Source organism: Gallus gallus, chromosome 3 (assembly GCF_016699485.2).
Source record: "Gallus gallus isolate bGalGal1 chromosome 3, bGalGal1.mat.broiler.GRCg7b, whole genome shotgun sequence".
Taxonomy (NCBI): Eukaryota; Metazoa; Chordata; class Aves; order Galliformes; family Phasianidae; genus Gallus; species Gallus gallus.
In genome coordinates, this window is record NC_052534.1 from 78,841,058 (window position 1) to 78,867,766 (window position 26,709).

Below are 26,709 nucleotides of genomic sequence, written 5' to 3' on the forward strand. Positions count from 1 at the left end.
ACTTTCTAGTAAAACCTTGAAGCTGTTTCTAACATGAGCTAACATTAAGCGTTCACCTAACTGCCAGGCTTGTGGCTCTCTGGGCGAGGGAAGACCCAAGAAATGTATTTATTTACAGCTCTACCCACATAAGTTAGACGTACTGTTCTTGCCCTCTCCTCCATGCTAGATTTCCTATCATCTATGAAAAACTGGCATCCCCACAAAAGCTAAAAGTAAAGCATAAATGATAAAACGTGTTACCTAATTTTCTCCCTTTCTCAGCAGGCAAGTGGGAACAGAAGAGGTCAAGAGAGGCTAATGCAAAGCTTTAGCATTAACTTGAAACAGCCAGTAAATTTGTATGTCATTTAATCCTTCCATACTAGAAAAGCAGACAAGCAATTGCATAGCAGTTCTCTTCAGGAGCACGGTGATATGTGAAACAGATGCAAAGTGGAAAAGTAATTATTTAAGGAAAACAATTCACTCTGATGTCGGACAAATGCTCAAGCAAGCTGCCCAGAGCAGTTGTACAAACTCCTTCCTTGGACATATTCAAAACTCTCCTGGGCAAGACCACAAGCAACCTAAACTGGCTCTTACTGGGAAAATTGGTTTGGAGCAGATGACCTTCAAGGTCTCTTCCTTTCAACCCTTATTATTCTGTGGCTCATTAACAGCCCAAACAGAGCTATGTGCTGGATGTCCTAACATTTTGGCTGCACCTACCATGCTGATGGGGACGTTCCATGACATTGATAAAACGGTACTGATTCAGCTCGAAATTGTTAAAAAAATATTTTATCAGCAGTTCACACTGAAGCTGCAGATTTACCGACCAGACTTTCTTTCTGCTGATGATTATGCAGGTAGCCCACTCAGCGATGAATTCATTCTGATCATCTGGCTCATATACCACATTACACCAGACTCAAGAAAAAAGCACTCTGCTGCAGGAACACACGAACGCTGTGGTGTGGTTAGGCAATGATTCATCGCATCCCTTGCCCACCCACCAAAAACTTCTGCTGCACAAGAAGCACACCTGCAGAAAAGCATAACTGACTACGGAGACTTGGAAAACTATATCAGGTGATGGAATATTCACTTGCAAAAACAAGCTCTAAAATCAACATTCAACAAACACTTACATGTGGGATAATATATCAACTTCGATCAGTTCCACACATTTTCTGTCTATGCGTGATGTTACATTGCACCACAGGATATCCAACAGGAAAATGCACAACAGTTACCAAAGCTAAGTATTAAATCATAGCCTCTCTGCTACGAGAAGCTGGACAGACTATCTGAGTGACAAACTGGGGAAGAAGCAGAGGCAGCCTCTCCCACTCATTAGAATCAGTAGTGTAGAAATACTTTATGACAGTCTGAAAGCAAGCTGGCTCTAGTCTACATTGTGAAGCAACCACACTCAACACAACAGCAAGGATTTAATGTCACTTAAAAAGTACTGAATTACCAAGAATCTGCAGAAATGAAAAATATTTATCTCAGATAATGCAACATACGTGTACAAGAAAAATGAAAAATTTGATCTATATGCAGCGCTCCCATAGAATAGTGAAAAATCCCTGCCAGATTATAAGGATATAATGTTTCTACAAATTAACATAAAGGAGACTTTCAGTAATTGCTAGTATGTTATGTCGTTCTAGTCACCAGAAGACAATACTGAATTAAGCTAAGATTAACCTTCTTCTCAAAGTGCTTCCATTGCAAAATGGCTCAGATATTTGACCCATTCTGTTCAATATCTTCATTGACAATCTGGATGAGGGCACTGAGTCCACTCTCAGTAGACATGCAGACGACAGCAAATGAGGAGGAAGCATCGATCTGTCTGGGGATAGAAAGGCCCTATAGAGAGATCTGGACAGGCCGGATTTCTGGGCTGAGACCAATAGGATGAAGTTCAACAAGATCAAGTGCCTAGTCCTGCACTTTGGCCACAACAACCCCAAACAACACTACAGGCTTGGGGCACAGTGGTTGGAAGACCGTGTGGAGGAAACGGACCTGAGAGTGTTGGTTGACCCTCTGCTAAACATGAGGCGGCAGGTATCCCAGGCAGCCAAGAAGGCCAATGGCATCCTGGCTTGTATCAGAAATAGTATTGCCAGTAGGAGAAGGAAGGTAATCATTCTCCTGTACGCCTTGAGTACTGTGTTCAGTTTTTGGCCCCTCGCTACAAGAAAGATATCAAGGCCCTGGAGTAGGTCCACAGAAGGGTAACAAAGCTGGAGAGAGGTCAGGAAGACAAGTCTTACGAGGAGCAGCTGAGGGAACGGGAATTGCTGAGTCTGGAAAAGCAGCAGCTCGGGGGAGATATTACTGCCCTCTACAACTACCTGAAAGGAGGATCTGGGAGGGGGATGTCAGGCTCTTCTCCCATGTAACTAGCAATAGGACTAGAGGGAATGGCCTAAAGTTGCACAAGCAGAGATTCAACTTGGATGTTAAAAAAAAAAATTATTCTCTGACAGGGTGGTCAGGTACTGGAATGGCCTGCCCAGGGAGCTCATGGAGCCACCATCCCTGAAGGCATTCAAGAAACATTCATATGTTGTACTAAGAGACAAGGTTTAGTGGGGAAATATTGGTGGTAGGTGGACAGTTGGACTGGATGATCTTGGAGGCCTTTGCCAACCTTGATGATTCTATGACTTGAACATTTTGACCCTTCTAACAAAATATTCCCATGAGAACTCAATGTTGTACCCCCATAATAAAGTCTGCATCATCTTAAACTGAGGTGGTGATAATTATCACATCCTCATTACCAGCTTCAGATGCAGAAAAAATAGTAGACATGATAAATTAGTCCCATGCAATGAATACAAATGAAACAGAGAGCAGGCTCATCACGGGGCTAACCAAGGCAATTGAGAATGTTTTAATTCCACTTAAGGAACAGTAAAGGTTTGAGGACTAACAGCTAAAACAAGGCATATGAATTATGCAGGTGGACATTGTATTGATACAGACTGTAGATATTAGTTATGTTCATAAATTCCATCTTGCATTCTTAGTATGTGACATTTCATCCTTGTTAACACTTCAATACTACATTATTATTTCTTAGACATTTCAATGCAAGTATTTTCTCAAATGGAAAATTCCATTTTGATGGAGTTCAGCAGCAAATATTTTAAGCCTAGAAATGTATCTTTAAATAACTTTAAAATGTGTTGCAGTAGCTTTCAAAAGCTCTGGACAGTTTCTAAGGTTTCTGGACTCTACTTTGTGCTGGTGAGGCCTCACCCAGAGTACTGAGTCCAGATGTAGAACACAGTACAGAAGAGACATAGACTTGCTAGAGTGTGTCCAGAGGAGGGCCACAAAAATGATCCAAGGGATAGCACGCCCCTAGGACAAGGATAAATGGTTTCAAACTAAAAGATGAGAAATTTAGACTGGATATTAGGAAAGTTTTTTGTGATAAGGGTGGTGAGGCACTGGAACAGGTTGCCCGGAGAGGTAGTGGATGCCCCATCCCTGAAGACACTCAAGGTCAGGCTGGATCAGGCCCTGGGAAAGCCTATGGATGTCCCTGTTTGCTGCAGGGCAGTTGGACTACATGACCTTTAAGGGTCCCTTCCAACTCTAAGGATTCTATGATCCTACGATTCTAAGCTACATATTACAGAGTAAATCCTTTATTTCTCCTCAAACAGATTTACAGCCTATAAGAAGAAATGATTAAAACCAGTAAGTCTCAAACAAAACATTCATTGCTTTCAAAACAGGCACACTAAAAACAAAGCAAAAACAAAGGTATTGACTTTTTATGTCAATATCCCATTGGTACAGAGTGTAGAAGTACATACTATGCCATTATCAAATTCTCAAATAACTTTCCTTTTTTCTAGCTGTAAATCTTAAGAAAAGAATTGGCTATTTAAGATGAAAATGAACAAAATGTACGATTGTGTAATGAACAAGGAACACGTTCTCCAGATGTTCCTATTCAAAGGCATTTATATAAATCAGAACAAAAATCACAATCTTGCCAGACTGCTCTGGAAGAACCGGGCAAAAATAAATAAATAAATAAACAAACTGCAGAATGATCTGCTTAAGTCTATTCACAAAGATACAAGGATAACCAAACTCCAGGCTTCTTAGATTTTTACCTCATCTAGATACAAAAAACACTTTCAACTCAATGAAGTTTTCCACCCCCAATTTAAGTCTGACAAATCAAAAATATTAAACTACTTCATTCAACCACGTGCACTATGCTATAAGGACAAGCATATCCATAAAAGGGGTAGCAGGATGCTTCTCCAATGAGCCTGCAGACTGCTTCTGAAGCAATGTTTATAAAATGAACCCACAATCACTCACTTCTCATGCTACTTACTTTAGGATGAATTTTTCTCCTCAGCTTACTGCTATGTTTCATAAAGGATGCAAAATACCCCATGATTATCGATTAAATAGAACTCAAGAAAAAAAAAAAAAGGAACATCTCACACCTGCTAAAGTAATCCCCAACTAGTAGTAGGCTTCTGGAAGGCACTACAAGCCCCAGACAGCCTATCTGAACTATATTCAGCTACTTAGTGACCTTGAAGTGCGATGCTTGGCACCACAAGTGCAGACACAGAGCTTCCACTGATGGATCTCTACTCCCTTGGCAGTAAAATGCTTTGAAGTCTCCATAATAACTAATTTGCCTAAAAAAAAAATATATATATAACAAAAACATTTCCACAATATAAACATTTTAAAGTATTTTACAAATTTTAGAGGAAAATGTTTAGAATTTAAAAAAAATAAACCAAAAACTCTTTATCTACATCTATTTGCCCAGCTTCAAAGAGTTCTTCTACTATTTCACAATACTAAAAGCTATCAGAAAGCTCAGCTTTTTTTTTTTTTTTTAAGCATGTCCAATCCTTAGCCAAGAACTTCAGCAAATACAATAACAACTTGGGGACATCTATATCTCATCGTGTACATTTTCCCCCAGAGGCATTTCACTTAAACAGTCTGCCTTCAGTGGTTTTCCTGCAACTCACAAACACACAAAAAATACTGTGTTTAAGTAAACACTTTGCTCCAAAGTTGACTACCTCAATTTTAGAAATGCAGGCATCTCCTGGCTAGATAAACAAAACCTCCTGAATTATTTTGCTGGACTATAAACAAACCAGTCATTTACTGAGAATGAAGTGTTCCCTGAAAACTCACACACAAGCTTACACCTTAGACACAGAATCTGCAAAATAACATTCAGGGATTACAGAGGATCAGACGTTGGAAATAAACATCAGTACTGCATGACAAGCTAGCATTATGATGAGATATATCAGCAGAAAGCTGTAAGCAATCATGTTTTACTCAGTAGGATCCAAGTAGAGTAATGTACTCAGCTTTGGATGGCCCATAATCTTCAGCTGCAGCAAGCAGAGTCCAGAGAAGATTGATCAATAAGAAAGAGCTTTGAAAACATAATCCTGTGCTGGGACAGTGTGCGCAGGGAAGCCACAGAATTTCCATATCTGAAGGCTAAGAACAGCCTTGGCAGTTATCTGTCCCAAAACATATCCTGTCCTTCAGAGATCCAAATCTGTAAGGCAGGCAGAAAGTAGAGCAAAACAAATATGGAAGTGATAAATAAAATCATTTTTAAAGCATCCAGCTGATTGCGAATGATGTGGCTAGGTCATCCTCACATAAGGATATTATTTTCTTGCTCTGTGGTTTCATATGCAGTTAAATCACTTGCTTTTTGATGTGATTGAAATTTTCCACAGGGAAAATCTTTAATTCAACTACCCCTGCACCCACGGGATTCTATACGTGTGCCATTTCTTCAGTGATTTTTCAGTTTGCAAGAAAATATCCTGGATAGACTGAACAGATTCTAATTTGTATTCACAGTCTTTTTCCCCATCCACGTCACACCCTCGTGTGGTACCCTGGGCCTGCTGCATTCCAGGGTACAGTTGGCCCCTCTGGCTGCCAGGACACATCGCTGGCTTAGATGCAGCTTCCCATCAGCCGGGGTCCCCACATTCCTTTCCAGAAGGCTGGGATCATAATATGCCACCATATCTCCCCATAAATATTTTTGGGAGCACTTTAACCTTCTAATACTTGCATAAAATATAACTTCACCAAAACATGGTATGCAGACACACACATACAGATGAGTGCACCTTTGTGAAAGGCATCTGCATGTAAGTGATAAGACCTATGAACAGGTGTGGTCTTAGAAACCTATATAAATATATATATATATTTACTAGGGACACAAATTAATTTTTGTGATAATGAACTTTAAAAAAAAAGTTGGAGTTTTGGATACTGTATTCCAATTCTTTCATTTCAAGAAGTGTATGTGTGTTTGGTTTCTACTAGCCACAAAAAAAAACCTCAGTCCAGTATATGCAAAACTCACTGCACATACACCAAAGAACTTCTGTCTCCCCAGGACATTGTTCTAGAGAAAGAGCTGACAAGCCAACCCTACTTCTGCTGAATTCTCAGAGCACTGAGTAAGGACTGATCCTACACTGATAGATCCCTGACACTGCAGTAAGCACGGATCAGACATCCTCCTTTCAAGCACAAGCCAGAATGGCCCATTACTACACAGAGGCACTTCTGGACCAGGAATTCCTCAAGACATAAGTGTTTGGAGGATGGCAGAGAGAATATTCAAGAAATTTTATACCCACACTTCACTTCCTCTGGTTATATGACCTTCCCAACATATTCATTTTTGGCCACAGCACCTAGGTGGACCTTTCTTTGGAGTGACCCATTTAGACTGCTTTAACATTCTTATGAGGAGCCTGTCCCTATTCTCTATTTCTCTTTGTATAGACTCTGTATCTCTCCCTCTACTCTACGTCCCTAGTCTATTTCTGACATTCTTGTTTCTCAGTCTTTACTTCTGACCACCTTCTCCACTTTTATCTAAGCCTGTTTCCCACCTCCTCCTTTCTTTAACTACCATCACCTGACTCCTGCCTCTGATCTGTTCTGTATTTTTGTAACATCGAATGAATAAGGGAAAAAATATCAGTGGGAAGTTCTTTAAGTTCTTTACTGTGAGAATGGTGAGGTGCTGGAACAGGCTGCCTAGAGAGGTTGTAGATGCCCCGTCCCTGGAGGTGTTCAAGGTCAGGCTGGATAGGGCCCTGGGCAGCCTGGTCTAGTATTAAATGGGGGAGGTTGGTGGCCCTGCCTGTGGTGGAGGAGTTGGAGTTTCATGATCCTTGAGGTCTCTTCCAACCCATCCATTCTATGATTCTGCAAAAGAGTTAATACTAATTATTCCATGCTACAATTAATGTCATACTCCAAGCAGAGAAACCAGCCACAATTATCTACACTCCAAGATCCTTTTCAAATTCAAATCCATCCATAGGCTTGAAGACAACTGTGTACAGATATTTCATCCAGTTAATATTTTCTCCAAAGTCTATAATAATATGTATCCCTTAAAAAGAAAGGGGGGGGGGGGAGGTGGCTTTGCACAGATTACCTTGGCTACAGAAATAAAGTAGGCAAAGGAACCAGATACAGAACATTTGGTTTACATCTTTGCTCTAAAGACAAGGAACAAGAAACTATTCTAAGATAGCAGGAGTATGGAGCAGCAGGCATTGTTCCTTTCTCAAAGATATTCTGCAGGTTAGAGTAAGCAACCTCTGCAAAATGGTGAGAATCAAAAAAGCTGGCAGGAGGTAATGGGAAAGGAGAGAAGAAAGAAGATAAGAGTATGCCATCCAGTGTGTAAGCCCTAAGGTAGGGGCAGGAAAAAAGAGCCAAGACTTCCTGTTCCCTTATTTGAAAGGAACATTCCACACACAAAAAAAGAAGTAATAACAATAGTAATCAGGAATCTACATGCTTTCAGAAAGGAGGATTATGCAGCAACTGACTTCTAAGCGTTCAGTTAATGCAGAACTTAGTAATATCCACAGAAGAATGATATGATTCAGCCAAGACTGAATCCAGCTTTGACATCACTGCTTCAGACGTTAGCAGAAGAAGCACAGGAAGAAACACGATATCCTGGGTACAGCTGTCATCAAAAAGAAACTCCTACATATTGACATGCTTACATACAACTCCTCAATTAAACAATGTCAAAAGAGACTTGAGTGACAGTACAGATAGCGACCACAACCTGCATAGAGCTACTGCTGTGTATTAATGCACTGAATTCTCACTGCTATAGTATTAGATAATTAGATCTCAACCTCTCTAATATGCTTTAAAAAGAGGAAAATATGTAGCAAGATAAATACTGGTAGGCATAGACTGCCATCTAGCGATTTTGATTAGCTACAAAATTGGAAAAAATCTCTACTTTCAGAATAGGGGGAAAAAAAAATCAATTTCATCAAATTTTGTATCAATATAACGTGCTACTCACATTCCCTATTACTATGCTAATGATAATTGCATGAGTGAAGCGTGGAAAGAAAGGCCAGTAAGTATGCAATCTTTATTGTACAAGCAAGATCAGTGAGGCTGGTTGCCTGCTCATCAGCTCTGTATGGAATTCCTTCTTATTTAAAACAGACTATACACAGCCTCTGCATAAAACAAGTACTGCAACTGGAACTTATGTCTAAGACAATACTGACAGACAGCTCCATCCTTGTTGAAAGTTTGGATTCCTTTATTTTTGTGCTTTCAGGTTTTCCTAGTTCTCCTAAGCACTGTAACACCTTCAGTTTGTCATGAGGTTCCTTTGCTACTTCCACTCAAGCCATCGCATGTTTTCTATAGGATGTCATTGCTAGTGAAGAAACCAGAAGTTACTTTTATCATCTTACCTGCCTCACAAAGCTGAATTATCATTTTGTGGACAACTCCTAAGTTCATATTTCTCTTTCTCTCCAAATTTGCAGATCAGATATTGTCACCACGTACTTACAGGTACCTCACCAGCAGCATAATTATAAAAAACCTCATTTTTCCTGTCATGTCTTCTCTACTACCACCTTCCATCTCAATCGCTATTGATATCTTCAGTTCACTTTTCAGCAACACCTAAATCTTAGAATTTGCAAGATAGAAAGGGAACTTGGGATCTTTCTATAACATATACGTAAGAGAATAAGAGATTATATTTCTTTTAAAGGCACAAACACATCAGAAAAGTTTTTTGAATTTCTCTCCTTTAGCTAACATACTTCCCAGTCAAAACAATCCTTGCAGTGGTCAGAAATGACATGAAGAGCCAGTTTCCCACCTTGCCAATTAGGTTTCACCAGCACTTTATGTACCCACTCATTTTACTTCAATCACAAGAAATATGAGTTTCGTTTTTCCTCATAAAAATCTATCATCTTTTTCACTAAAAAAAAGGTCAGAATCAATACTAACTTTCATTGGCTCTTATTGATTATTAATACAAATACTGCTACAATTCCTCATGCCACCTTCCCTCTCAAGCTTTACAGGAGTTCCACTCAAATATTCCCAAAGTCATGCCGTATCTTCCTCAGAATATTCACTAAAAGTTTTATTGCACACTCATAAAATTACCTCAATGCTAGCTAAGTTGCCAGTATATTGAGACTGTTGTTTGTCACACCAACCAAGTTACTTCATAAATGTTCACTGCATTCCCTCAGCAGCACCCACCTCTACAGCACCCCTGCACCCCAGGGCAGGAGCTGTCAGTCTTTGAACAGGACAGTCTTTGCACCAGGACATCTGAACATGTAGTGTTAAAACGCTACCACAAGAATGAAAAAATATCTGTCCTTCACTCCAGTACTGCAAGGCTTTCTTACCTCAGAAGAGACCAACAAATTATCCTCGAAGCAACCCCCTAATGGTAAAAAGTTTACTCTTTTTTCATTTTAAAGTGGAGACGTTCACTAAAAAACAAGGTCGATAATGAAGCCATCTGCTCTTCTTGCTTACTTCCCAAATGAATTCTTGTGCTGCTCATTTTTACAGCAGCTAACTGCTGTCTCAGAGACATCATTTTCACATGAAATCTGATTAGCAGAGAACATGTCCCACCTGACTTACAGAACCAACTCAATACCAACATGCAACCGTAATGACTATTACTAATAGCTTCAGACTTTATGTAAATATATATTAATATTTAAGCAGCAGAGTAAGAAAACAGCTGCATAATCAAGGAGGGAAGATTTAGGTTGAATATCAGGGGGAAGTTCTTTGCTGTGAGAGTGGTGAGGTGCTGGAACAGACTGCCCAGATTGGTTGTAGATGCCCCATCCCTGGAAGCGTTCAAGGCCAGGTTGGATGGGGCTCTGGGCAGCCTGGTCTAGTAATAAACATGGAGGTTGGCAGCCCTGACTGCAGCAGGGGGGTTGGAGCCTCATGATCCTTGAGGTCCCTTCCAACCCAAGCCATTCCACGATTCTATGATAATCATTGAAGCAGAGAATTAAGACAAAACAGACTTGTATTTCTAAACTGTCTTAAAAGCACAGCCTTCCTCCTCTCCCTTTTTCAGCCCACTGTTTTCTTGTAACATCCAAGTCAGCAGTAACTCATCTCCTCCAGACAAATAAGTGAAATAGATGTAATCTACTGCAAGTGGTTCCAGTCATTTTTGTTCCTTGAAGAACCTGTAATGTTCTGCTTCAGCTGTTGGATAGCCCACTGGGGGGCACAACTCCCATACTAAAAGCCACCATGTTACTGTAGCCACAACCAGTTTCCAAGAGGGTAAATCACTATGTATCATCTTGCATGCCATAGATTAAAAAGTTACCCTTTTTTGCAGCATTCCACAGCACTTCTTGGGGCAAAAAGCATACCTAAGGAAATCACACTGAAATTAAAAGCATTGATGTCAAGAATTCCTCCAAATTTGCCAACAAGATATCACTGAGTACGCACTTAACTCTATTCAACAAAAACCATGAACATGACACTTATTTTCTTTCAGACTATCCGTCATAACAAAATCTACACCTTTATCTCAACTGACGTGAAGCTGTAGAAGATTACACCACAGAAAGAGCAGAATTAAGTTTCTTCTTAAAGGAACATAATATAAAGATTAACTTAAAGCACCGGTAATGCAAGAAAGTATTGAAAACTCCTGCAAGTTTTTAAAATTCAGATGGACTACATCACTTTTGAAGGTTTCTTCCAATTCAGTTCTTCTTTTCTAGAAAGTTCCTTATTTTAAATTCACTTTAAAAAAATTAAGGTGGTCTTTTAAATTAAAAGATTCTGTAAGAAACTACATTTTTCTTCCACTGAACCCACCTCACCTGTCTGAGATAATTATGTCACATTTTTCATATATTTTTGCATATACATTTTTCCCTATCTAGATGACAACATCATCATTTCTCTGAATGCCTTCACACAAGTCTCCCAAACAAGTAAATCAATTGCATTCTAGATTAAGAACAAGCATACCTATAACATTTCTATGTTGTGTTTTCTTTCTATATTTCCAGGGTATGTTAGAAAGTGTTATATTTAACAAAGTACTCAAACCCATTTCAAGGTAAGTCCTTTCCAGTTTGTGGCAGATAAGACCAAAAAGCATCACCATGTATCATTGATAAGAGGCTTTCATTTAATGACAAATAAAACGGGGCCCAAATGATGAACATTTGGTCCAAGTGCAGTTAAAAAGATTTGAAGTTATATTGATAAAGTTATTTGAAGAAAAAAGAAGACAACTGAGATGCCAGCAATTTCAGCAACTTTGAAAGCTTACATAACTGACAGCGCATTCATAACTTCTATATTCAAAGACAAATAGAATAAAAAAGTACTCCAGTTACAAGATTTCTCTCCTACATATCCTTCTCTTCTCCCACAAACCACATGGGGTAGAAAAAACAAATGTTAATACAAAGGTAACACCAGATGTAAACAGTAGCTTACCATACTTGTCTCGCAAGCCAACTGTACACCTGAAGACTCCACCAAAGGCCACATCTTCACCAAATATTACTAAACAAAACAAGAATTGTAAAGGAAGGTTAATGTAATCCCAGTACATCTGATTTTTCCATGAACGTTTCAACAACTTTTCTGTTAAGCACTTAACATTTTATTCTAGTTCAAGATTTATCTAGACCTCTAAGTGCTTCTTTTACACAGCCTAACTATAGAAGCAGCAAGGCTAACAAAGAATCAGTGAAGTAACACATCTATGCCTCGAAACAGTATTAAACTAACATTAATATTCATTAATTTATTTTTCTGAAGCATTCTATAACATCAAGACATCTAAACAACCAAAAACAATTCCAATAAACAATTATAAAAGTGACTGAAGTTGTATGTTATGCTTCAACTCAAACATTCATACTTTTCATCCACAGATTCCAGCATACTGTGTTTTGAAAAGCGTCAAATTCAAGTGTTAATAATAATAATCTAATAATAATCATAATCAAATCTAATAATCATAATAATCTAATGTGCAATTTAAAGTCTTCTCCAAACATACTCACCAGATCCCTCAAGAGCCTCTTCAAAGGAAATCCTATACAGAAAAGATGGCAATCTAATAGCCAGGACAACTACTAGTACTCAACACTACTGTTCTCATACAGCACCTGGACAATTAAAGTCTTTTCCCCCAAAATAATTATCTTTAGCTGATTTAGGGCAAAATTTTCATCTGATCTTTTCTTTTAACTTACAGAATGCTGAAGTTTCACTTTTGTTAAAACAGTTTTATTTAATCTGTTGAAAAAAAAAAATTGGAAAAAAGCTAGGCCATCATAGCTTTCATAGTGTTTATGACAGAAATAGATCCTCAAATCATTGCTCCAATTCATTTTTACTAATTTGCTTTTTTTTAATGCATTGAAAACTTTGTAGTACTTTCCTACTACCATGTGACTACACACTTTGGAATCATCTAGTATTAAGAACAGCCCCATTTCACAATGCTGTCAGCAAGCTTCCATGAACCTACTCATTCTCCTCATCCACTGAAATGCTTTCCTAGCCAGATTCTAGTTCTCATCTACCCAAGCACGAGTTTCCCCACTACTTAAACAACAGTTGCTCAATTCCCATACAACTGAAAACACATGAAGGATATGCTTTCCACTGCAAGAATTACTAATTAATTCAGTAAGTAGAGTAATACTGACAGCACATGGTTCTGGACAGCAGAATTCCAGTGTGGAGTGGCAAAGGGCTTTACACAGACACAGCCCTGCAAGCTGAAGAGCAAGACTAGAACCTTAGAGCAAGTAAAGGGCTGAAGAACATATACAAGTTTAGGTTCCTCATAGAATTTCATCCTACTTAGTTTTACACTGTTGATACTGCAGAAATATCACTCAAATCTGTTCTTGGAACCAATTTACCTTAAATTTGTCTAAGTCAAACTTACTAAAGCTGATTATATCACAGCCTTAGATTGAGAGGGAAAGCATAAAAGCATACTACTGGATACAGAACATGGAATTTATCCTGACAGATTAGACAAGTAGTCAGACTTCAAACTAAGCAGTGGTTTAAACAGTGCCAAAAAGAGTTACTAATGCATTAAGTGGAAAAACCAAGCTTACACAACAGGATCATACAGCTTTTCCAGCTGTACTCATGCCATTAAAAAAATTACATTTTAAATATCTGGCCTTCATCGCACCTTTGTTGATGACAGAAGCAACAGATCTCCTGTTATCTCCACGGATTAAATAAATCATTTTGTGCAAAATAAACTTTAGGATGATTCATTTTTAATTGAACTGTGTTGAACTATTTCTTCGAAGCTATCAGTCATACAGACTTCTAAAGATTGGAGAAATCTTACACTGCCTATGTGCAATGACGACCCAAAAATCAGTAAAGCTGAAAAGAAGTAATAGAGAACAGGGAAGGAGAGAAAGGAGAATGGACAGAGCGAGGAACACACAGTCTTTCAAAAGTACCACTTTTTGAGTATGGAGAGTTGAGTGAACTAAAAGTGAAGCAAAAAGAAACCCTCCTTTACTTTCTGCTGGGACTTAGGCCACCCTAAAATAGCAGAAATGTATTAATAAACATATCTCTGTCCCAATTTTGAATCAAAATACAACAAGCTGATAGAGAAGACAACTACAGCTTAGAATACATAATCCATTAATGATCTGCTAATATCCCATTTACATGTTTTAAATCATAGCACATTTTTAAGCTTTGTTGAATATGAAAGTGTAGAAGTAACACATTACAAAGCTTAAAGGCAATGAGAAACACATGCACTGTTGTGCACAAATTCACAATACAGAAATGCAATTGATGGAAAGCAAAGCATACTAACAAGCAGAGCATACCTGCAGTCGGATCTTTGGCTAAAGCATTATCCAAGGCACTTGTTATGGACTGGAAGAGATTCATCTTCTGAGTTTGCCCTGTGAGAAAGGGATTATTTTGATATTTAATTAGGTTCAAAATATGCAATACATTAAAAAACACTGATGCAAAACATTACTAAAAGCTTTGTCAATAGTCATAAACGCAATCCCCATTAGGAATGCCTCAAAGACTCATTTATTGAGCAACCTTAAACTGATGGGGTAGATGAGACCAAGTACAGCATACTTGGCAATCCCAAGGACTATAACTCTACTCAGCCTTTTTGAAAAAAGTACAGCCATGGCTGCAAATGCAGATTTGCAAAGCTTATTCAAATACTGGGAACAAAAATTAATTCAATTTTTCAGAGAAAAAAGAACCCATAGTCAAGCCTTATTATCTTGAGGACAGGGATACCTTCTGCTGAGGTTTACCAGATGTCAGCAAGTTTCCTTCATTGTGTCTCAATTATTACTTTTTAACCTCCAGCCTTTACTATTTACAGACATCTGCTGCCATCAGAAGTTTCCTACACCTCCTGCCCGCTCTCTGGCCTGCAATTAGAAAGTGTAAGAAGCATTAAACAACAAAAAAGGGGAGAAGTCAGATATGGAACAGCTATATTTTACAAGGGATTTAAGAATTAAGAGCCAATGCAGGTCCTTTTCCCCACTGTAAGGAAATAAATGGCAGAAAATAAAACAAAAATGGCAGCCATACGTGAGAACAGGAATAAGAGTATCAGAAAGAACTAACTCCTGTTTCCAGTATCTCTCAACAATCACTCAGCTAATTATCCCTTGGTAATTAGCATTTCTTTGTGAAGATCATAGTTCAAGTCATGGAAGAGCTACAGAGCTGTGTCCCTGTACTTTTTCATGCTCAATGGTTTTTCTTATCAGCTTACACAAGCCTTTATGAGAAAGCTGTAAGAAACCATTATGGGAACCATTCAAATTGTATTAAAGCTATAAGCGATCAACATTTGCAAAGTGGAAGCCGGGGAACAGCAGCTACTGCTCTTTTCCCAGTCACCCACACAAGGTTATCCTTTCAGCAGGGCACATCCATTTCAGTATTTGCTATAAGGAAATGCCTATTCCTCCAGCAACTGTCACATTGCTAGCACTGACTGCTCCAACCTGCTGGTCCTGCTTCTAACAGCTTCTGCATCAGCCTTTGCAGGAGAGGAGAAAGTACCCATGCCCTTCAGGTGTGAACTGTGAAGCTAGGATTAACACTGAGACCAGACCAGTACTGCCATTTATTTTCTTTCATTATTTCTCACTTAACACCAAGGGTTATTTTTTGCTTGTTTTGTTTAAGCCAGGGAACTACCTTTCCTCTTAGCATTAGGGCTGACTGTCCCACAAGGGCTTCTTCACTGGGACCTCCAGCAGAGGCCGGCAGCACACAGAGGTTGCTCTGGGACATCCTGCATGCCTGTGCCTCCTCAGAGCACATGGGAACGGCTGGGAGCTGTCTCAGACTTAACTACAAAGTCGGAACATCTCACAGAACATCCTGAGTTGGAAAGGGCTCCACAGGAATCATGGAGTCCAACTCCCGGCTCCATACAGCACCACCCAAAATTCAAACCCTATGTCTGAAAGCGGGGCACAACCACACCTCGAACTCCGGCAGCTCAGGGCCGTGCCCACTGCCCTGGGCACCCTGTTCCATGCCCACCGTCCTATGGTGCAGAACCTGTCCCTGACCCCCAGCTGCTCCTCCCCTGACACAGCTCCATGCCGTTCCCCCGGGCCCTGTGGCTGTCACACAGAGCAGAGCTCAGCGCTGCCCTCCGTTCCCTGTGAGGAGCTGCAGCCGCCATGAGGCCTCCCCTCAGCTTCTCTGCTCTGGGCTGAACCAAGCCAGGGACCTCAGCCACGCGGCCGGGCCGGGGCCGAGCCACCCGGGATTCCGGCAGCTCCGCCCGCCCTTCCCCTCCACCGCAGAGGCGGCGGGGGCGGGCCCGACAGCAGAGCCTTGCCCGCAGGGAGGACCCCGGCCCCGCTCTCACCGTAGGCGCTGGGTGCCGGGTCCGGCTCGAAAGCGAAGTGCGCAGCGGCCCGACGGGGCGCGGCCAGCAAGGGGATCGGGCGGCTCCGGAGTGCTCCGCAGCATCGCGCTCTGCCCCCATACCGGCGCAGCACCCGCGCCAGCCCCGCCGCCGCCATGACCGCCGCTCTCGGGGGGCCGCCACGGCCGCCGCGCGCTCTGAAGAGGCGGGGTCCCGAGTGGGCGCCCTCATTGGCCAGCGACGGCGGGGGGCGGGCCAATCAGAGGACGCTCTGCGGTGGGTGGGGAGGGTGAGAAGGGAGTGAGGAGGGGGGTGAAGTGTTTATACGCGGAGGCACGCGGGAAGGAGGGGCCAGAGGGGCGGGGCTACGGTGGGGCGGGGTTATGGTGGGCGGGCGGGGCCAGGGGTGTGAGGCGGAGCGTAGTGTGCCGTAGCGGGCGGGCAGCGGTTGGGTTTGTGGTGATCCTTTGAGGCGGGCGGTGTGTCCGTGAAGCTTAATGAGAAACATAATAAACAAGAGGAAAAGTAAAAGACAGGTTTACACCAGATTTTAAGAGCTGAAATCAACTGCACTCTCCATCCGTGCATATTAGTCGTTATGAGCTTCCTTTGTGTTGTTGACAACCATTAAAAGAACTCTGGTAGACATTACTGCTATTTCTGAATAATCATACGTGCTTAATGAGGTTCTGGTGGTGACTGCGTACCCTACTGGTATCGACCCGATTATCAGCTGTAACACCTCTGAAGTCCATGGTATTACTTAAGATCTACATGACTCTAATTGGGAGCTAATTGCAAGTATTGGACTCCAACGTGAGCCTATGGCCCCAGGTCTGTTGTTCTACTACAAAACCTCCCAGACTTGGACGTAGCCTGTAGCCGAATCTTACACTCTTTCTGAGCTTCCAACATTTCCCAGTGTGTATTGCTTTGATTATGCCATACCTCTGCAGATGGTGCAAGAGAAACCCAGGATTTCTCCTACATTCCTTTGCTCATAGTTTCGCTGTTTTTATCTTGTAAACTCTTTCATGCTGTAGTCTTGCTGTAAGTTTTTCTCGCCGCTTTGTGGGTCACAGAAGAAATTTTGTAACGTGTTTTCCACCCCTGTGAGCGGATCCACCCCCTCTTACAGGAGGTGCTGGTGAGGATTTCTGTCACCCTAATGCTATGTCCTGGCAACACTGCTGTTCTCTTGTTTCCTTCGCTGTTTTCTCCCTTCCTCCTACCCTAATTATAATCGGCAATTCCATTTTTAAATGATGTGAGTATTTCCTAATGTTAAGTGAAGCAATACTAGAAACAACAGGGGCTCTCTGCAGAGACCTTATTTGACTTTTTTCCTTATAAAAGACGGTAGTGTTTCATAATTATGAGAAGAGAATCCCACTCTTCTTGTTTAGTTCAATCAGTTTAAATGGTTTTGAAAACACAGAGCATATTTAGCTCCACGTGCTACTGTGGCTCAATCTAGAAGTACCTGCATAGGGAAACGATTTCTAGTAGTTGACACCTTACAATTCTAGTACACACACACACATACAAGAAAAAAAAGATAATGAAGTTCAATTTGTATGAAAATAAAGAAAACATTTTTATCTCGAGGATAATTAAATGTAGGAACAGTTTACCTGAGAGCATGCTTAGATGGTCATCGCTTCTGTTCTTCAAATAAAAATGAGATTTCTTCATAGAAGACATACTGTAGATCCGGCTGAACATACATAGACATACTAGAATGCCTCTTTGATATGTTTGATAATCACAGAATCATAGAATCATAGAATAATAGAATCATAGAATGGCCTGGGTTGAAAAGGACCACAGTGATCATCAAGTTCCACCCCCTGCTATGTGCAGGGTCACCAACCACCAGACCAGACTGCCCAGAGCCACATCCAGCCTGGCCTTGAATGCCTCCAGGGATGGGGCATCCACAACCTCCTTGGGCAACCTGTTCCAGTGTGTCACCACCCTCTGAGTGAAAAACTTCTTCCTAATATCCAACCTAAACCTCCCCTGTCTCAGTTTAAAACCATTCCCCCTTGTCCTATCACTATCTACCCTCATAAACAGCCATTCCCCCTCCTGTTTATATGCTCCATTCAAGTACTGGAAGGCCACAATGAGGTCTCCCTGGAACCTTCTCTTCTCCAAGCTAAACAATCCCAGTTCCCTCCATCTTTCCTCATAGGAGAGGTGCTCCAGCCCTCTGATCATCTTAGTGGCCCTCCTCTGGACCCATTCCAAGAGCTCCATGTCCTTCCTGTACTGGGAGCCCCAGTCCTGGACGCAGTACTCCAGAGGGCCCTCACAAGAGCCGAGTAGAGGAGCACAATCGCCTCCCTCTCCCTGCTGGCCACCCCTTTTTTAATGCAGCCCAGAACACAGTTGGCCTTCCAGGCTGCAAGCACACACTGCTGGCTCATGTCCAGCTTCTCGTCTACCAGGACCCCCACGTTCTTCACCGCAGGGCTGCTCTCAATAATATGCAACCGCATCCTGGCCAGTTCAGGCACCTGCTTATAATATGGTCAATGGAAGTTAAAAAGGAGAGAATAAGAGAATATGGTGGATCTACTTGTGTCTACAATCCACTGAGCCGAAGCTTCCCTCTTTCCCCCTTGCCATTCCCATGCACAGTTCCCATGTTGTTTAAATGTGCTGCCTTTATGAAGCATTTTGTCCTCTATAGATGTCTTAAACTAAGTTCTGTGTTTTGTTGCTGTAGTTAGGACTAATTGCTTATTTCATTCAGACTGATAGCATTCGTCTTGATTTAAATAAAAATAGTAAACCTTATATCATCAACATATAAAAATAAGAGAGTGTTACAAAATGTAATAGAAAGGAAAATCCACAGCCCATGAATTGTCTTTTGTCAGCAGACAGAAGTTGGCATTAAAAAACAGTAATGTGGTCTGAAGAAGTCTCCTTTGGATCACATGATTTTCCTGCAGTTTTCTTCTGTATTGCTGTCTGCCAGGTACAGCACTGGATATAGCAGTGTACAAAGCAACGTGTTCCACAGGTTTAAATAAATGTTTGAGGTTCAGTTCACCTTGTCACAGGCTGACCTTGCATTGGTGATTAGAGCAGGAGCTGCTATCAGTTACAAAAATAATCAATATTACCCCATCACGTTAATAGCAATTTCTGAAAACTGAATGTAAAGAATTTGTACTCTGCTGGAGACATCAGTTTCTGCATATGTCACCCACTTCTTGAACCAGTGTCAATAGCCAGATAGGCAGTACTGCATGAGTCAGTGCAGTATCAGGCCAACACTCCATGAAAAGCCAGAAAAGAACTGTACTCAGTGTGAGTAATCAAAGCTACCCAAGAATAGGTCTTACTCTAGGGACACCTGGGCTACTGGCTTTATGAAGACAAAATCTCATTCAGACAATTCTCCAACATCTAGTCTAAATGCCTTTTTTGTTGTTGTTTTTACCTTTCTGTGTACCAGTCATTCCTGGTTTGATGAGCTTTGCCATTACACAACGATCTAGGCATTTTCTTCCTAGGCTGGCTTACAGAAGGTTGAGGTTTTGGATCACATACGGATTCCACTGTTGTAGTCGTTGTCGTGTAGGTGTCTGCACAATGCAGTCACCTGCATGCAGCCACAACGTTCGCTGTGGCACTTATCATTAATTCTTCCCCTTTGCACTCAATCCATTTCCTTTATCCCATCAAAAATAAAACAAAATAAAATAAAAATAAAAAACTGTAGATGAATTGATTTTTAACATAAAAAGAATGTGTCTCCCTAAGTGCTCTTTTGACTTGCGCAATTCATATGGTTCTGAGTAAATCAAAGTTTGGTTCAGCATTTTTGAGTCAGTTGTTGCTGTACAGTAATACTTCCTAACCTCTTTATAAGATTTTTTTTTTATGACATATGACAAAATTCTGCTTAAGTTTGTACCTTATGAATGGAATCTCATAGAAGGCACCATGGCCTCGGTCTATGAGTCCTTAGGCAGCACAGGCATTTAATTTAGGCTTACCTCTTCACTAACACACAGAGTTCAGAGTATATTAGGCAACCCGGACCTCACTGAAAGATTGTAGTAGCTCAGACTTTTATCCATACCCTTGTTTTTAATTCATATATAAATAAATTCACCAAAGTCTATTAGAAAGAGCAGAACCTGAGAATTGTCTTACTGATTTGTAATATGTCACTAACACCATTAGGTGGCAGAGAACAATAATGTTTTTACTTGGTGAAATTGAATACACATCTTGAAATAAAGATGTGTCAGTCCATTCTCACCACCCTTTTTGTATTAGAATTATTTCCCACTGAGAACTGTCAAGAGTTCTGTGTAGTTAGTTATTAAATTACTCACAAACAGAAAGCACTGCTTTCATCAAGACTGTTTCAGACTTAATTTCTGTACAACCCTTTTGTCAAGAAAAAGAAAAAAAAAGAAAAAAAAGAAAAAAAAAAAAAAGGAGAGAAGGATATATTCACCCTAATGGGAGCTCTTCAAAAGCGATGTCTCACTATAACTGTATCTATACTTCTATCTCTACTCGTAAACCTAGTCAAGCTAGATCGGACTGCTGGAGGTAGACCCATATCACCAGGCGTCACTGAGAGACAGGAAATGTAATTACTCTTTTGGGAGCCTTGATTCTAAACTGTCTGAAAGTAATATGCTTTTTTTTCTAGATACAACTAGGGGATTTTTACACAGCATAGATAGTGTGGGGCTGATGTGGTGCTGCTTAGATAAGCAGGCTGACAGATAGATGGGTGGATGTAAAAAGATAGGGAATTTATACTGCCAGCAGCCTTTGTTTCTCCAAATCTAATGCTGATTCAAGAATTTCAATGGATGTCAGGGTGAGAGGGTAGGTAGCAGGAATCACAGAACAAGGCATGGCTGCTCGATATCTCACTCAATGATTGTTGGATAGGAGACTAATTCCACTGCTAGTGACTCAGTAGGAATTAAGGATGCCTACAGTCAACATTTCCCTGAGATGCAGATTTAAGTCCATAAGAGATTTATCTTTATGTCCTAAAATTCTTCCAGCGCTGTTGATAGGAACAGTGCCACAGATTGTCACATGTGCTTAACTGGAAAATCTCAGTGCAGATTTTTCCATGTGTTTATGTTTGCCTGTGAATCATAGGATCATAGAATAGCCTGGGTTGAAAAGGACCACAATGATCATCGAGTTTCAATCCCCCTGCTATGTGCAGGGTTGCCAACCACTAGACCAGGCTGCCCAGAGCCACATCCAGCCTGTTTATGTTTTAAACTCAATACCAGAGTAAGAAGTAACAGTTCCAGAAAACATAATATAGCTGCAGTTTGCCATAACAGCTTGTTAAGCTCATACTGGAAAGAAGCAAAAACATTAGAGAAGTATTGTGTTGACTTATTACTGATTCATCTGATCAGCAGAAAATTTCAGTCATGTTAAAACTGCATTGAGCTAAGAGTTGATGCAGAGACTGAAACCCATTATTCACAGAACAGTATGTGGCAGCAATGCTCAGAAGGCCTACAGAATGAGTCTTGATACAGGCAGTAATGGCCAAGCTAGGAGTTCTTTGTTCCCCCCCTTCAGCCAGAGAAAAAGGACAGTAAGCACACAAGCTGTTATCTCAGTATTTATGAGGTCCTCAGCACATCTGGTTTGGCTGAGGCTTAGAATTTCCCATCTTAGAGGCTGAACACCTCAGGAAGATGAGTTTCAGTCACTACGTGTCTGCTCCGGCCTGATGTAGGCAAACCTGTGGGCAAATTTGTATCCAAGCTTCAATAGGTAACAACTCAATAATAATGATGATACTATGAGATGACTTAGGCAACAGCTTCTATTAATGTGGCGTGCATAAAATCAGCTTTCTTCCAAACAGAAATACTCGCAGTCTGTGCATATGATAGTCATGTGGCCATCATGGCTGCCAGGGAGAAAAGCAGGCCATCTTCAACAGCCATTTGCATTCTTTGCAAATACCTCTCACAGATACAGATTTTGGGAAGCTGCTAAACAGGATTCGACTCAGTTCAGCATGCTACCAGCCTTAGCATCTGATGATAGTCTTGCTACTCCAAACAGATTAGCTTTATAATCAATCCATAAATCACTCTATTCTGTAGATCACGGATATCCCAGGAAAGATGTAGCTTAGCCCTGAAGATCACAGGAGAGGGACTGCAATGTGTTAGGAGTCTGAACTCTGAGCCTGTGAAAAAACAGACAAGTGCTGTTTTTTCCTGGTACACTGTAGGCAGTTCCCTAGGCAAAAAAAAATTACAGCTTTTTAAAGACCTCATTAAAAAAAAAAAAAAAAAAAAAAAGTCATTAATCAGATATGTTTCTCCGAGTAGATTTTTGTTCAGTACTGTTATCTCAGAAGAACTGGCTGCTGGAGGACAGGTAGGTCATGCAATTCAATATGCAATGCAAGCTGCATGCACATCCTGATTTGCCCCTGCATAGTGCAGCATGTTGTACAGTACGTTGGTACAGTTATTGATTGTGTCTGGGACAGAATGCATCTGTATGGAAAGGGGAAAGGAGGAGCAGCCATAAAAAACAAGTTGATCACTTTCCATATATTATGTTTTAAAATTGTGCAGTACGAAACACTTGGATTGCCAGAAAGCAATGGTCTTTTCAATGTGAATGATCCACAGGTAGAACAGGTTGCCCCCTACCTGGAGGCATTCAAGGCCAGGCTGTCTGGGTCTTTGAGCAACCTGGTCTAGTGGGAGGTGTCCCTGCCTATAGCAGGGGGTTGGAACTACATGATCTTAAAGGTCCCTTCCAACCCAAACCATTCCATGATTCTATGATTAGTTGTTAATAACTCAGAGTTGGAATTGAAAACTTCGTAACTATCAGAACAGGAGGTTCTGGGTGCCATCCCTCTAGAAATAGAGCATGTAAACAGATCCTAGATAATTTTCAGTGAGAGTTTGATAAATTTGAGGAAGTCATCATATATAAGATTGATAGCCACAATAAGAGAGCTCAGATTGAGTACTGTAGGAGGACCTTCCTGATCCCTAATCTTAAATCCCAATCTTATTTTCCCAATAATGCTGTTGACTCATATATATTGACCAGGACAGGTGCAGACAGACACATATTTGCCTCACTTGCTTTCCAAGCCAACTGGATGCCACCCACCTCTGGAATCTGTGTAGATGGAGTGGCCCAGGGCAGTGCCAGAGTTAGTGAAATCTGTACAAATACATGACTTTCAGATCTGAACTGGCTTGCTTTTGCCTAACTTGGAGTGTGGGTGAAGGAATCCACACCTATCCATACCGATGTGCCCTCAGAAGGCTGTACAGCACTCACGTGTTTGGTGCCTCAGAGGAGGGCAAAAACCACTTAAAACTGAGAGTGCAGGGACTGTAAAAGCTGGATGTAGCAGGGCTGGAGGGACTGAGATTCAAGAAGAAAGGCAGTAGCAATTTATGCCAATCCCGGGTATCATGGCCATATGCTGGGGAGCTACATGCAACATCCCTCTGGTCACTTCTGCATGCGGGTATGAAGTTCAGGTCCCTTCCGACATCTACGACTGTTATTCTATCAGTCTTATCCACCAATGTTATGTATGACATCACCAGGAAAAAAGAGAGCTCTCCCAGTTGTGCTGAGTTCCCAGACAGTGTTGTACAAAGAAGACGATGCCACTGTTACTTTTTCCACAAAAGTACAATCCCTGTTCATGCTGCAACGACTGCATCCATCTACTACATCACTGAGTTCCAGTGCACTGACTGATATTTGTATAACTGGAAGCAAATATTTGTACAGTATTGGCAAGTGACAGATTATTCCGACAGATTATTCTTATTTCAGATTATTCTTAATTGCCAGATCCTGGTGTAAAAAGGCTGCTAGATCTTTCACTGCATCTATATAAACAATAACTTTCTTTTGCAAACTCCCCTCCTGCTGTCCTCACTGCTGTTTCAGCCACACTGGATTTCTGACCTGCCCTCCTAGTAAATATCAGTCTTTGTGTGAGCATGCATTGCTCACACCATTTCCTCTGTGACTGAAATGGGATCTTTCCCACGCTACTTGAAACCCAGTTTTTCTCAGCTCCCTGATATTACCTGCTAGCAGAAAGCTGTGACCATACCTTTCTTCAGTGAAGAAGTTCTTATCTTATCTGACATGCAGGGTGCTTCATCTTGCAACATTTCTGCTACCCCCAGGCAATGTGTGTGTGTGTGTGTTTGTGGAAAGGAGGTGAGCAGGAAGAATGACAACTTGTACTTTCAAAATCAACCTCACCTAGGACAACAGTTGATAACAAGCCCAAGCAAAACTGAACAACAGCCTCACCCTCTCCTGTCCTAGCCCACTGAAAAAGAGTGAGGATTTCAGTTCAATTAGTAATGCTGGCTTCAGTGAGATCTCTTTTGTCATTAAAATATTTGAGGCTCTTTTAGCCTCTATCAGTATTATAGAAACATCTCTATGGCTTTTTCCCCTGAGTTAGGCTACTTTGTCACCAGAGCTATGATAGAAAATGTGGCATATGTTTCCTTGTGGGATTTTCATATAAAATACAGCATCATATTTTTTCACATCACTATATGCTATAATAATTGACTCAGGTGCAAAGAAAACAATATTTAAGATTGAGATTGAATATGACTCATAACAGTTTTCTAGCAAAAGTGAAACGTTAGTTGTTTTAACGAAACACTTTCATTCCAGATCACAGATCAAACTGAGAAGTCACAGAAGTGTTGACATAGACAATAAGGATAGAGATACATAAGGGAGATGTCCCCTGTGACTTTGGAGCCTGGTTTTATTAAACTAAATAGATTCTATTCTCAGAGAATAGTGGGTCTTCTTATTCCTTTCTGGGAAGGTGAACGAAATCGCTGAATTATCAGTGATCTGTTCTTTATTACAAATACACCTTTAGCTGGAAACATAAATCTAAAAGTGTTTGAAGGAGATAAAGACTGCAAAGCCAAGCTATGCTAAAAATAGAAGAGCTTAACATTATATTGCACGTGCAGACTGGATCCAGATCACCTCTGCATATATCACAAAGGTGGGATTAATCTCACCTTTAACATCTGGAAGTTAAGCACTGAATCTCAGATGGTCAGGTAGGCTCCACAGCTGTGTCACTAGGCAGAGATAGAGCACCTCAGAGTGTGATTCACCCAACCTAAGACGGGCGTCTCAGACAAGTGAGGCACAAATCCCTCTGAGCCTGCTCAGCTTTCTGTACTCCGGAGACTCGCTTGCAAGGTGGATCACACCATAACAAATGGCACATTATTTTTTCCCCATGGAATCACTGCCTCACTCAGTGCTTCCTAAATCATCTTTTTCAGCATCTTGTCTTTTTATCTTCTCCCTATAACGTGTAGACTTCTGCCTTATTTTACTGTGTGCTATAGAGCATGGCACAGAACACAGAATTACTCATTTTCAGAGTGGCATTTTAAGGTGCTCAGGTGTATCATTCACCACAAAACTTGGTTAATACCTCTACAGATCTGTCACAAAAAGGGCAGTATTATTACAGCTGCTTTACAAAGGAGTAATAAAGGCAGCAAAGTGAGAGCCATTGAAAGTTTTCCTGCATATTGGCAGCATGGGGACTGACTTTTCAGTGCTTACAACACCATATGGCATTTTGGAAGCGTGACACAGATCGTTGGTGACCACTATTGCTACTAAGGGAGCCCAATGACTTCTGCAAATCACAACTCCCCTCGTATTTGCCACTAGGAAAAGTTAACTCCCTTTTTTTTTTTTTTTTCTCCCACATAACACTCTCAGTAGCAGCATTACGAGATGCTCACCACTCTGAAGTGACAAGTAAAGCCACTTAGCTTTATGTGGTTGCCCCATTCTGTAAGATGCTATTCATCCCATTTAAGTGCAAGAGCACTGTGGCTGCAGACCTGTTGTAATCCAGGTTCTACACTGTTGGTTCTGCAAGGAAAGCAAGAAGAGACTTAACAGACAGCAGATTAGCCTGTTGCTCAGTCAAAACTAATTCCCACAACACAGGCCATTCTTCATCCCAAGTAAGGCAGGTACCCCTGAGGCAAAACCATGAAAGTTTGTAATCAAGTCATTAAAAGAGCTTATGATAATATTCAGAAGGAGGCTGGAGTAAAGTTTCGCTAACAAATTAAATTTACTTTTTGATTCCTGATTTTGCAAGTGTATGTTTCTTTTAGCAATTCGAAAGGGTCATCATACAATGTTTCTTAAATGTCAGCAACTGGAAAAGGAGAGGTGTCTCTGAGTGAAAACTCCCCGTGGGTCATCAGCCTGGTACTTTATTTGGTAGGTCACCATCATCACAGCTCATGCAGCATGGTGGTAATGTCATCATCTGCGGACACTAGAACGGTATG

At 41.0% G+C, this 26,709-nt stretch overlaps 1 protein-coding gene across 2 annotated transcripts in view; it reads right to left on the minus strand.

Moving 5' to 3' along the window:
* Nucleotides 1-16,519, minus strand: part of BCKDHB (branched chain keto acid dehydrogenase E1 subunit beta) — a 112,712-nt gene extending 96,193 nt beyond the window's left edge. For both annotated transcript variants that reach the window (NM_204657.2, XM_046938414.1), the window contains exons 1-3: nucleotides 16,313-16,519; nucleotides 14,268-14,345; nucleotides 11,872-11,940 (exon numbers count right to left, since the gene is read on the minus strand). In NM_204657.2, coding sequence (NP_989988.2) covers nucleotides 11,872-11,940; nucleotides 14,268-14,345; nucleotides 16,313-16,469 — 304 coding nt within the window. In that variant the 5' untranslated portion in view covers nucleotides 16,470-16,519. The remainder of the gene's footprint in view (nucleotides 1-11,871; nucleotides 11,941-14,267; nucleotides 14,346-16,312) is intronic.
* Nucleotides 16,520-26,709: the final 10,190 nt, after the last annotated feature.